A 14,307-nucleotide genomic window follows, 5' to 3' on the forward strand; every position below is an offset into this window, starting at 1 on the left:
CCATAAAATGGACAAGAGCTGAAACAATTAGTCAACAGGGCAATTATTTTGAAAACCGATGAATCTCTATTGTAATTATTCATCTAAATGGTGAGAATTTGCAGCTTTTCTTTGTCGTCAAGCAATCCGACGATGTCACTTTGGAGTTTAGGACATTTATTCTGACATTTATCAATGATTATTACTATTGAATGTCATGGAAATTAGTTGCAGCTCTAAAGTAGACACTAAATCTTTCATTCAACATCAATCTTTTATTTTTTCCAAATTCATTATAATAGCAAATATAATCACAAAACCTGATCCATATGTTGATAAAAATAAAATCTTCAAGGGGATTGAAAAACTGTTATTTTTTGTTATGATAAGAGGAGGTGTGCGCAAATCGACCAGATTTTAGATATGAACTTCTGGTATAAAGCTATTATCCAGGGAATTTAGATGGGCACTGTCTGTAAGCTGAAAATGTCGCCATTGTAATTGTTTCTCACATTATTTCTAACTGAAATCAATACATCCTGTTCTACAAGCTTCCAACAAGACTCACTGGACAATCAAATCGCATTAAACAACAATTACATTTTCAAAACCGATGATTGTAGCAGGTATAAATACAAAACCATACGTATATATTGATAAGCCAACATTTTGAATTTTATTTCATTTATTTTATACACACATATATATATATATATATATATATATATATATATATATATATATATATATATATATATATATATATATATATATATATATATATATATATATATAATGATTACATAAAATGCATCTTATTATTAATAGTGACCTGGTGGAGTAAGCTCCACCCAGCAGGTTAAAACAAACACTATGATATCTTTGTGAGTACAAATTGACCTAGATCCAACACAGTCTGGACAAAAAATAAAATAAAATAAAATAATAATAATAATAATTCCCATTTCTGGTCATCCTGCACTCACCCCGCGTCTGCTGGAGGGAGGCAGAGAATTACGGGAAGTCAGAGAGATGTGGTTTGCAGGAAAGCTGGACCTGAGGAGGCTGGAGAGCCTTCTCATCCATCTAACTGTCAGCATCTCACCAGGCAAAAATCACCAACTCTTTCTGTCTGTCCCTGCCCTCCCTTCCCCCCTCCCCCCTTCTCCATCTCTGCCTTGTATTGGCCTCTGTGCTCTTCGCATACACACACACACACACACACACACACACACATATCCAGAGATATATGCAGGCACAAACACACACCCCCGCGGCAGAGTAGCTGAACATTGTAATTTTAGCACAGCAGCTGTTTTTGCCTGCCATAAAAGTGACACCCCTCTAGCTCTTCTCTCGCTTCCTCCTCCTTCCTTTTCTCCATCCTGACTCCTTCCCTGCATAAACACTGTGTCCATCTATTTGTCCATATATACTGTGTGCACCACCCAGGCTGCTGCTTGAAACAGAGCATAGAGACTCCAAGTGCATCAGTTCTCCTCAGCCATGCCCAGACTGCCTGCAGCTCAGAATATGTGGTGTTTCTGCAGAAATGTGCGCGTGTGTAATATGTGTGCATGTCGATGTCGAACTCTGCTTGAACCAGCCTGTGTGTGCTGCAAGGTTAGGAAAACTGTTACTTGAAAATGTGTCATAATGTGACACGAAATAAAAGGTGGAATACATTTTAAATGTCACAAAAATTAAAAAGGCTATCCACAGAAAGTGAAACGTACTAACCAGTTGGGATCTTTTCTCATGACCAATAGGGTGGTGGCAACAGAGTTCCCATGGCAACCACACAACTCCCAGATCCTGACCCCCCTCACATCCACTTAACAATCCCCCAGATGCCTAATTGTTTCCCTAATGATGCTGGGTCTAATGGGACTGTTTATGGTATTCATTTGATAGCGCTGGCCCAGTAATTAGACTACACCTCAGTTCATTTAACAGCAGGGGGGAGGGAGGGGGCCTGGTGGCACATACAGTGTGTTCACATGCAACAGCACAATTCAATTTTAAAAGGCAGTCCCGATGATGGAAGTGCTCTCACACACACACACACACAGACACACACTGAGACACACATACACAGAGCAGCTACAGATGCAGGAGAAGACCGCGTTCGAGGGGAATGGTGATGACACTTCACATTCAGAGTGCTGCTCAATTGCCTGCAGTGTCTCCTGGACATTTCTTCCATAGCAATGCTTATCAGTGCCTCTTATCATTAGTTCTACTGTCCTGTGCAGTGTTGTCTTGCACTGGCAAAGGCCCTTCGATCAATATCAATGAGTTCTCTCCCGGTGAAGAAAGATGCTGAACTCATGCTGGTTACTACAACAAGATAAGAGACTCAGCAAAATGCCTCAAATGTAAAAGTGTCCTCCTGTGTCTCTAAAGCCTCAAATAACAAACTACGGGTGATCATCGTTAACCAAGACGGTGTGGATAGTAATGTTAATGGAAGAAAGTCATTCCAAAACAGACCTGTAATACATCCTCCCTGCATAAAGGCTATAACGTTCAGTATTTGTTGAAACAGTTTTATAGAGGTGTTGATACTATGATCATTTAGGAGGATGTAGTTCAAAGGTGTGGTTGAACTACATGGCGTAATACAGAGAGTGGTTTCTGTTATTTAGCCTGCCCTCATGAATATAAATGGAGTGGAAACAGCAATAGAAATGCCTGCCAGTATAAAACAGGACTGTTGATGCAGGACTGTTGTGTAAGTGCATCAGTTTTAGTTAAGTGTACATAATGATCTAGCACATCAGTATAGATCTCGCATACTTATTTGAAAATGAGAAGAAAAGATATAAATCAATCACCAACAGATCAATCCTAACAATTCCAAATCTGTCTAATTTGAGTTCTTCACGTCTCTTAAGCGAGCAAACTAATTTCTGTTCAAGAAACAGCAGGGTACTGCTCAGAGCTATGAAAATTGCAAAGTCAGCCAACTTCAGCTTTGGAGTTGAAAGCATGTTTACATACTGTGGCGATGCTAGCTGTTTCTCTGCATGCAGGGTGAGAAAAAAAAAAAGAAGTTAACGATGCTTCACAATCTGCAGTGCAGAAATATTCAAGCCCTCTCTTTCTGTTTTTGTCAGTGCTTCTGAAATGTTTCAAACCCGTTTCATCTGTGATGCTGAAATATTGTTTTTCTGTTGCGTCTCTGTCCATGGTGCTGAAACTTTCCAGCCTGATCTTGTCTGGTTTCTATCTGTGGTGCTGAAACGTTCCAATCCTGTTTCTTTGGCTCACTCCTTACTCACGATACAGTGCACTGTATTTACTGTCAGCCATGTCAGTGTGAAATTTTAGTCCATGGCTTCTGCTAACAAATGCTACTATGCAATGGGTCATGTTTTAAAGACGTGAAAATTACAGTTGTGCAACACCATACTTAAAGTAAACTGTTGAGTGTCTATTAAAGTGAGCCTAGACTCTCATGGAGCCATCAGGGGCCCCAAGCAGTAGTTTGCCTCTCCTGATGGTGAAGCTCTGTGCGTTACAGTGTATGGACACAGCTCATGTGTCGCTCTCCGTGGTGCTGAAATTTTCGATCCCACAGACTCTGGCTGTATCTATAATCACTCCCAATTAATATGAGGAGCAGTACATTTATTAATTATTGTATTATAAATGTGTCAGCACTATATTGCGTCAGTGATGATGAAAAATTATGATAATTGATTGCATCTTGAATCTGGATTTACCACTCACCTCAGCTTGTCCATTATTTTCTCATTGTCCATGACAGAGAAACATTCAAGGTGTGTCTGTATCTCTCCCTGAAGCACAGTCTTTACTGAAACATTCAGTCTTTTTTCGCTCCCTATATAACAACACAGATACAGTTGTGAACACCCCCTGCAGAAAACCAAACAAAGACTTCGTTTCATACCTTGAGGAAAGAGAGGTTCCGGTTTCGATCAATGCTGGTAATCTCCAAGTTGCCCATGACAACTTCACAGTTCTCGTAGAGCTTCTTCAGGGTGCGGTACTGCTGGTCCAGGTCGGACAGAGTGCTCAACTTGTTCTCAGTGCCAGGGCAAACTAGAGGCAGAGACAGAAGATTTGGACCATTAAAATATGATCACACATTAGAAAAAGTTCAAACTCAATGGGCTGAGTCGCAGAGCCATAGACTTCAGAATAAGTTCACAAAGAGAGAATTAAAATACGAGGGAAGTACTTTGCTACAACATGAATAAAAAGCGTAATGAATGTTTTTCAGTCATTCATGACCACAGTAGTCATTACATTTAAATGCCACCAAGCTAGTTGTCTTGATTACATTTGGGGGCTGCTCAAGACTTAAAGGTCAGCCAAACAGCTAAAACCAGCTAACCTAGATAGGTTAAACAGGTTAAACTGCATTTTTTTTCCCCAGTAAATGAAACATTTCCTTCCACCAGTTTTTCTCCAGGCCTCGCGAATGACTGCTCATACAGGAGTTTTATCTAAAATGCTAGTCTGCAAATGCACGGTTCAGCGGCTGCTGTATAGCAGAGTTTCTGACAAATGTTAGGATCCGTAATATAATGAATGAGAGAAAGAGGTCAGAAAAGATGAGGAAACGCTCTGGATTTCAGACTTAAGGACTGTGACTATGCAAAGTGTGAAGGACAGAGAGAATAGTAGCAGAGGAAAAAAGGGTCGGGACATTACGGAAATTGCTGGAAAGAGCGTAGAGTGCGGCAGACGAGACCCTCAACAATGAGGGAGCCATGAGAGTCAAGACTCAGGCAGGGACAAGTGGGGTGAGAGGGGTGGATATCATTTCTCTGAGGCAGTGACCTACAGTCTGGGTCTGGCACCGGCACACTGTTTAATCAAAGATATTCAAATTGCATTGGTTGACCTTTACAGAGGGTTTCACTTGGAGACTTTACCCGGCTGACGAGATTACAAGACTTTGAAGATATTATAGCGAGTGGCAACAGCTCAATTGGTGCGAGGGAAGGCCGGGGCAAATTAGAAAAAGTTAGGTTTTTCTGTTGGTTTTAGCCACACAGACACAATCTGAGTCATGGAAGTGCAGACACACACAATCACACACACCTGTCTCTCACATCTTTGACAGCTTCCAACATTTTGTGTGGCTTTTTGCCAATCCATGCCGATGCCAATGACGCCTACAACAACAGCCCCTTTATTCTGAGCTCCAATTATCACCAGCCTTTAGAAGGTCCAGAAACTGAAGCAAGGCACTAATAATGTTGTTTTACATGGCCAAATTGCACATAGGCCTGAGGTCAGAAAGTTGCTGTGTGTATTATGTTGGTAGAATAAGAACTGAGACACATGTTGTCCTTTAAAGTGATTGTGTATATGTGTTTAAAAAAATACACAAAAGCCAAAGGAAGTTCTGAATGGCTGACAAAAGAGGAAATTACTGTGTTTGCCTGCACTGGCAATGCTAAAAGCATGACAATCAACTAATGCACCAGCTACCACTGTAGTTAGTCCAACCACCCTGTCCGTCCCAGCCGGCCTTTTCACCGGTTACCCTCCCTCCCCAGCCTCGGCCCTGCGACCATCTGCTCCGTTCGGCTGGCACCATCACCGCGTTACCACAGGCACGACTGGAGGTTTGTGTGCCGGGGTGCGTGGCGGGCACTGGAATGGAGTTTGGCTCAATGTACTTAAAAAATCCTCTTGAAAAAGTTTGTCACTGGCTCATTGTTGAATCGGCCTTAATTTTAATTTGTTTCTGTCTAAAGTGGCTAATATTGTTCCATCGCTTCTTCTACTATTAAAAAAATGATTATCCCAATTCTATTCAAACCTAACCTTCCTGTATTTGATGAGAACTGAAACTGGATTGGCTGGTTTTGGGTTTAGGATCAGAATATAGCTTCTGGCAAACAGATGTCTAGGGTACAGCAGCTCTGTAGTCTTCAACTTCATATATTTCATACTTTAGGTTCTTTTTTTTAAAAGCTAGGGACGTAGCTGCCTCTTATTCTTTAGGATTAATTCATAGACGTACTCTTAATGGCTGTAACGTTTACATCAAATCCCTCTGTTCTGTATCATTAAGTGTTCTGGTCATTGTTAATAATTCATAGACACATACACTGTTAAGATAAATGGGTGAGTGAGTCCGCATCATCCATTTGCATTTCACCCTTTGTGTCATGTTCTTTCAATACAACTGCTGTACATTTCTCATGAGCCGAAGTTCACATTCTCTACACCAAGAACAAGAATTTCCAAAGAGAAAGAACAAGATGAGGGGAAAAAACACAATGGTCTATTGCATAGTTGAACTTGCCCTATATTGAACAACACTGAGAGCTCATAAACTCCCATATTGCTTTATGGATCGTTGGCTCTGCAAAGATGAGCGCTCTTCCTCTCCTCTGTGATCCTCCATATTGCTGTGGGTACAGGCTGTGTGGGACACAATGGCAGTGAAGGGACCTGAGCTATGGTGATAAATGAGATTTGCTGACCACACACACACACACACACACACAGACACAGATGAGTTATTAGATGAAATGATTTAAGAGCAGCTACAAACTCAAAGGAAGTGTGCGCAAGGATCTGAAAATTGGTAAGATCAATAAGCGTATATGTGTGTGTGTGTGTGTGTGTGTGTGTGTGAGAGAGCGTGGAGATGAAAGGTTAGCGGGCATCTGTAATAATCTGTTATTGCAACCTACTTCCAGGTGTGTGAGGTTATGTCTGTGTGTGGTGATAAAAGATCAGAGGGGAGAGGTGAAAAGTCAGGAGAAAACAACTCTCAAAAGCCAATATCAGCTGGCAGCACACACACACACACACACACACACACACACACACACAAACACACAAACACACACAAAAAAAGAAATAGCACTCATTCAGGGTGAGTAAGCAAGGTAAGGCCAGGCAAAGAAAATAGAATTGAAAGAGAGAGCGGGGGAGACAGAGAAAGAAAGAGAGACAAAATCTTGTTCTCGTGAGAGTGGGAACGACGTCCAGGAGCATTAGCATTCATGCTGACACGCTCTACTGTAAATGCTCTTTCTTCTGGGCTCATTTCAAGAGTGTCGAGATCCATCTGCTCTGCCTCTACCTCTCTCTTTCTCTTCTCCTCATTTCTTTTTCTCTGCTCCTAGCCATCCATTCTCTGTCGCTCTCGCCATTCTTCTCTCTCTCTCAGCCTCAGCGGCGAGCGATGTAACTATCGAGCCTTTTTTACCCCCTGTTAATGCATCGGGTGACATGGGGTCCATGTCCACTTGACAGCTCCTGTGTGTGTGTGTGTGTGTGTGTGTGTGTGTTTGTGTGTGTGTGGTGGGACAGCAGATATCTTCTAGTCAGAGCAATAGGCTGAATATCTCTACAGTCTACACCACACAGATAGGCAACTCTTCAATCTACTTTATATTTACAAGACTGAATTTCTTGCACTTTTAATGGAAACTCTTCTCTGCACAAAAACAAAAAAAACACAAACCTGTAAACTTTAATGTCAAAGGTCATTCCTCTGGTGAGGAGACAGAATGATGACAGTCCTTGCAGTGCTGTACATTGGGTATATGTGTGTATGCGGTCTGTTGTTTGTGTAGGTCCAATGATTTGACGACCACCAATACATCCACCCCGACCTCGTTGCTCAGTCAGGTGACGCTCCATGACATCACCTGACTTCCTGCTTTGCTGCTGTCATAATGACTGCAGCCTCTGGAGGGCTTCGTCACCTGAACGTCAACGTGTCGCTGTGGGGCATTTGCTGAAGAGACTGATCTCACATGGGTTGTAATAAGGTGATTGCATAAAATGATTGCATAAAATGAACTATGGGATGTTTTTTTTTTTTTTTTTTTTTTTTTAAATGGGACAACCAACAGTATGTATGAATAAAGGCAGCCTCCAAACTAAAAGATGCCAGAAAGTGTTTGCCACATCTTTTCAAAAGGAACAATATGATAATTTCACGTCTCCTGTTGGCAGCATTGTTCATCAGCGCCTTCTGAAATTCTGTGTGTCAGTTTGAATGCATTGAATTAACAGAAATAACAAAGAAAAAACTTCTTCGCTGCATAACCCACTTCTGCTGCTGCCGTGTCCCTTCAAGTTACTTTTCTCGCTGAAAACCATCTTTAATCTCCCTAAATTGATTTACAACTTAATCCCGTCTCACACCATTCTCCCTGGAACAGAGAAACAAGTTTAGCAACAATGACGGAGCCTCCTCATATTCTCAGAGAGCTGTAGTGATTAAAGCAGGACAGGTACGAGCAGAGAGACGTCAGTATGTAAGCATGTGTGCACGCTGGTTTTGGCTGTAAAGCTCATTTCTGATCCATCCATGAAGTGAGAGATGACGGCAGGCAGTTACCCTCTCGCTTATTCTCACTGACATATTGCGATGTGCTTGTTCCCATTTCTCACTTCATCTTCCCTCCTCCCTCTTCTTTGGCTTTTATTCTCGCTGTGTCTGCTGTCTTATCATGCTTCTGTCCTCCTGCCGCAGCTTTAGACCCCTCTGTTTGCATTAGCAATAACTTAATACATCATGGCATGAAGAACAGTAAACAGAGAAGCTGTTATCAATGAGATAAAATTGAGCAAGGTGAATCCCAACTGCTTAGGCAGGACGTCTGAGTGTGGTCTGGGACTCACTACCAATAAAAATGATGACATTAGCATCTATATAGGGAGATAAAAAAGTCCAAATACATTGGATAACTTTTCCAGAAAAGATGCAGACCATCAAAGGGTCAAATATGGGGTTCAGTTTGAACAAAAATCTTAAGGATTGCAGCTTTAAATTCCACAACGAGCATAAAATTTGTCTTAATGAGGTTTCCATATACTATCTGTATACTGTCCTCCAGATTCTAGCAGCACGTGTTGGAGAATCGAGATTATGAGCCACTGGCGGTCAGAAAAAAGCTGTAAGCTCTGGGTTTGGTTGAGTGGGTGGAGCAGCAGCTGCAGGGATCAGAAGAGGAATATGAACATGACATAAGTAAAGTAGAGGAGGGTCAAAGCTCTGGCACAAGGTCATGGCTCTGGATAGTGTATTTTCTATTACAGACACACACTTTATTTGCTGCCTCCTTTCCAAGTTTCAGTTTCATAAACTGGCCTATTTCTTCACTCAGATTGCAAGAAAACTACCACAAGTGTCCACTTGATAAACAGTGAGCATGATGTAAAGGTTTGGGGATATCAAACATCCAAATGCATCCACTGAGACAGTCAAGATGTTTTTCCCCAAGAGGATGATTTAAGTCTGCAGTGATGCATTATCTCGTAAACCGTGTTGTGGATTTACAAGGATGTTTGTTAACAGTTCATCTGATGGCGGCATGATGTCAGGAAGTACTGGAAGTCTTGTGAGTGGCCTTAAACCAAGTCTGAATTATGGACCTCATAGATTTTTGTGTGGGTTTGAAGTGGCAAAGCAACGTCACAACCCTCTGTTGAACTGCAGAGTTTTTGGGGGGACAAGGCGGAGGTCACAGCCAAGCGCAGCCCACGGCCCACAGAGCACGGACACGCATAACTGCATCATCTTTTACACATCTGAAGTGGAACACAGCTCAATATTTAAGAATTGATTCTGCTTCACTCCCACTGCTTCGGCACAGCCTGATCTATAACGCTCAAAGAAAATAAACCAAGGTGGAAAAACAATAACAACAGTTTTTAAGGCTCTTCTGACGATGAAAATGTGAACGCACTGCTCTGTCACTGTCATTCACCTTAGTGATGATTTCAAATTCATTGTTCAAACTCATAATTATTGATTAGACTGTTCTGCACCAGAGGAATCAATTATTACATTAAGCACATCTTCTAATTAAAGTGTCTATTGGAGAAAACTGAACAGTGATGATAGGCACTGAATGGCTTATATACAGTATACATATCTATTATATATGTATATATATGGGATGTTTATTTTCAGTGCTTGGACATCAGATAAAAAAAGTGTCATGGAAACACTGGGATTATAAGAGTGAAATTTGATGCAACAAGAGTTCAGAAAAGGTAAGTTGTGGTTATGTGGTGTCCGTCTTATTCCACAAGGACACACAACTCACATTTTCCTTGAATTTTTCACCTCAGTTCTGCTTGGTGGAAGCATTTTCTGTGAGTATCAGAGCTGTACAGTACGAAGCTGCAATTCCATTCAAGACAAGCTCCTGTCCATCACACACACACACACACACACACACACACACACACACACACACACACACACACACACACACACACACACACACACACACACACACACACCTCAGCTGGCACACTCCCACATGCCTGGCTTTAAACGAACCCAGGAGCCTGGACAGTTATTACTGAGCCCACCCTTCCTCTGCCATCCCCATCCATCCCCCCCTCCTCATCATCATCACCTCTTGCTTCTCAGAAGCCACACACACACACACACACACACACACACACACACACACTCCTGAGGTGGTGCTGACGTGGCAGCCACACAGCTTAGAGGCTCAGCTCTCACATGCTGCTTGCTGTGTATGAAACGAAGTTTTATTCCAAAATGAGAAAAAAAAAAAAATCACCTTCTCTTAGAAAATGACTGATAGCACAAATTAAACTCCAGTGTGGGACTTTTTAGTTGCCCTTGGTTAATAGAATGGCAAAACTTTTACAGACAGTTAATAATGAATGTCAAATTTATGATATTTCAGAGCTTTGATGTACATTTTAATACTTTACTGTTGGATATAGAACTCCTCAAACACATATAAAAAGGTCAGTGTGACCTCTTGTAAGCTTTTTTATGCACTGAACTGGAACAATTCTATTCATATTTTAGGAAATGGCTCACGCTCAGTTCACTGAGTTCATTTGGAAAAAGAGCCAGGCCCACAAAACAATTACGTGATAGAATTACTGCAAAGTAAATCAAAAAAAAAAAAAAAGGTAGACTTGTTTTAACTTTGTTCCAAATGTGCAAATCAGGAAATGCAGAAGTTGTACCTGTGATTCTTTAATCTTTTCTCCTCCACTTCCTTATCTCTGAAGGTGCAGCTTGATGAGACGTCATGTTACTCCAGGCAAAATGTACTTTTCTTAACTTTTTTTTTTGGTGGATGTTTGGTGTTTTGTGCTTGTCTAACTTTATTTTCTCTTTTATTTTGGTGTCTCTGTTCACGACGGTGGAAGAAGTCCGCCACAGAAGAAGAAATCAGCTCAGTGGGTTTGTAAACACAGTCTGGCTGCCACCTCTGTCTTAATCACTTCTCTGCTTTAACTCACTGTGAGCAGAAATTTGCATCATCACTTGTTAGAACAGCTAATTATGGGCTAACTACTGTTACCATTAAAGATTAAGCAGCAGATTTTTTTCTTGATTAACTTGATTGTCAATCAAACTGCGGCACTGTCTCACAGTTTATACAATTATGTGATTGCTCTGATGATTATTTATCTCTTACCCCCCCTCAGAACTGTGGAATCACATCATCAGGTCATTGAATGGATGAGTAATGTGACCTTGCCTGTAAACTGCATACAGGCTGAGTCTGTTCCACCAATCCCAGGGCAAGGAAATGCAGCCTGAGAGGCAAAACCCAGGGAAAAAAAAAAAAAAAAATTGATTGCTGCTATTGTTGATGTGAATGCACAGTAACAGTATCCTACATCTACAGCTGAAAGTGATGAAGTTAGAAAAAATTCAAAATAGTAAACATCAGTCACATAGAACTTTAAAAAAAAAAAAAAAGCCGAAGACACATGAAGATTGGTGAAATCTGACACTCATAAGAGGAATTTCCATTTGTTTTTGCACATTAGGGTGTCCCAGCTTTACCATGAGTTCGACTTCAAATTGTCCCTGACAGATCTAGGCGGCTGATTCGGGGGCCAGTGGGGTTTCAGAGCCATCAATCATCTCTCAGCAGGGTCCCCTCCCGTTCATGCTCACCAACTGCCCCCCTGTAGCTCTTTGTCCTTCTCTGATTTTTCTAACCACTTTTCAACCTTTTCCTCTCCTCCACCTTTAACTTGTCTCCGCTCCTCTTTCTTCCTCCTGCATTTACACCATCTTTCCTCTTTCACCCCCTTTATTTTTTTTCATCTTCTGTCTCCCCCACTGGGGCATTCCTATGTATCTTAATCTCCTACCCCAGCAGTCGCTATCACTTATCATTCCATGTATGCTCCAATCACACACACACAGACACACACACACACACACACACACACACACACACACACATACATCATGAAATGCACATAAAGGCGTCAAAAGTGTCAAACTCACAAACGCACACCTACTTTTGTACAGCGCACACACGAGCACTGCACCTCCTCCATCAAAGGGGCAATCATTTCTCAGCAGGTGCTGGGATATCACCTGCTACACTGACACAGGTGGGTGTGTGGGGGTCATTTGTATAGCAGATGTGTGTGTGTGTGTACGCGTGAGTCAGACACAGGTTTAATGACTCGTCCCAGCCAATTTTCAGCCGGTGGCTTCTCTTTGTGGGGAAATGAGGTTTGTAGTTAATGTAGCACAGAAGGGCTGCCTGTGATCATGTGTATATACGTGTGTGCATGTGTGTGTGTGTAAGTGTGTGTGTGTGTTAGTTCCAATGAGTTGGCTCCAAGCAGAATATTAGTCGGAACCATATGGGAGAAATCATTATGAAGGAAGGTTCGAGAACATTTATGCCGTGAGGCCTGTGTGTGTTTCTATGTCGCATCTGAGGAAGGATAAATGTCTGTGGAGTGTGTGTGTGTGTGTGTTGCTTGTTCAAGTATGTTCAGCTTGGTTCTCTTTTTATAAATCACATTATGGCGTGTGCGTCCGTTTTGTGCGAGATTCACTAACTTGGGTATTCCGAGCACAGCGGTCGCCTTCAAATTGTGTACAAAGTGAAGTGGCGTGTCACAAATACAACACGCCAGCGAGATAATGAAACACACACACACGCACACGATGCACAACAGCTGCTGTCCGTACTGTCATCTTGCCTTCCCCCTAAAATGAAGAAAAAACACACACACACACACAAAAGCACCACCACTCATGCAAAAACCATCCTGCATGTAAGCAAACATGCACGGCTGCACATGTAAACACACATACACATTAACAGTCAGAGGACCGTCGGGGGAGGGGTGGGGTGGGGGTGCTGGGCTGGCCTCCCGGAGGAGGAAATAAGTTTGGGTTGGATGTAATGAGCAAGTGAAAGGCAAATGAGCCCTTCAGTGTGACGGCCTCTATCTAAACCCAGACAGCCTGTGTCTGGGGAGACGCTTTATTGCTGAGAGAATCCAAAATGTCATTCATCTATCTGTACTCGGTCACGGGCCTCCCTCCCCTCCCCTCGCTCCCCCACCTCATTCCACTCCTGTCATCTTTTTTTTCCCTTCCTCTTCCGCTCTCCTTCCAAACATTCCCTCCTATTTTTTCCCAAACTCACTCTTCTGTCATTTTTTCCATCATCACTCTTCCTCCTTGTCTGTCATCATTCAAGGTCCACCTCTCCTCCTCCCACCCTCCTATTATTACTCCCTCCCTTCACTTCTCTCCCTTTCTCTAACTTCTGACTCTTTCTTTCACTTCTTCCCTCTGCTTCTAAGCTTGACCCCCAACTTTTGTCAGGACACAAAAACTTTTTCCACCATTGCAACATCTTCAAACTGATCAGTCCACAACCTGAAGACATTCAATTTACAACTAAATTAGTAGGAACAAATGTCAGACTTTTTTTGTACATATAGAAATTACTTTCTAAAAAGTCATTTGTGTGATGTTCCAGCTACTTTCAGGATAGATCATTTTGCTAATTACTTTTTTGATTTATTTATTATTTATTTGTCTAAAATTGAATTTAAAAAAATTCCCCAGAGCTCAAGCTTTCATATAAAAATTAAATGACCTATTTGTCCCAAATTAATCACTTTTCTTTCAGGTGTTACAAAGTAAAGCAACAAATCAGCTCATGATGATGTGACTGCACTGCAGTTACATTAGAGTTTATTGATGCTTAACATCAGGCTTTGATACCACTCATATCTAATGATTAGAAACCAAAGTGCAGGTTCCTTTTTGCTCAGCGGTTCAACAATAATACAGTTAGGAATCCACTCCAAACAAATCAAAGAGAAGCCCTTACAATGCCCCACAAATGGAAAACTGAACTGGGCTTATCTGCTCAGGAAGATGTGAAGTGAGACAACGACTAATGGAGCTCGTTTGTGCGCTTGTTTTCAAGCATACCTGAGAAGCAGCCAAAAGACATGTTGTGTTTGGAAAAAAAAAAGGAGACTGACTCTGGAGTTTGTTTGAAGAAAATACAGGAAACAAGAACCTCAAGACAAAAC

The 14,307-nt window shown here is 41.7% G+C and overlaps 1 protein-coding gene across 4 annotated transcripts in view; it reads right to left on the reverse strand.

The window, feature by feature from the left end:
• LOC139609708 (receptor tyrosine-protein kinase erbB-4-like) overlaps positions 1–14,307 on the reverse strand; it is a 218,413-nt gene that overhangs the window by 104,451 nt on the left and 99,655 nt on the right. For all 4 annotated transcript variants that reach the window (XM_071464587.1, XM_071464588.1, XM_071464586.1 and 1 more), the window contains exon 2: positions 3,896–4,047. In XM_071464587.1, coding sequence (XP_071320688.1) covers positions 3,896–4,047 — 152 coding nt within the window. The remainder of the gene's footprint in view (positions 1–3,895; positions 4,048–14,307) is intronic.

This window comes from Trachinotus anak, unplaced genomic scaffold, assembly GCF_046630095.1.
Source record: "Trachinotus anak isolate AG129_WGS33_773 ecotype Australia unplaced genomic scaffold, CSIRO_AGI_Tana_v1 ptg000026l, whole genome shotgun sequence".
Taxonomy (NCBI): domain Eukaryota; kingdom Metazoa; phylum Chordata; class Actinopteri; order Carangiformes; family Carangidae; genus Trachinotus; species Trachinotus anak.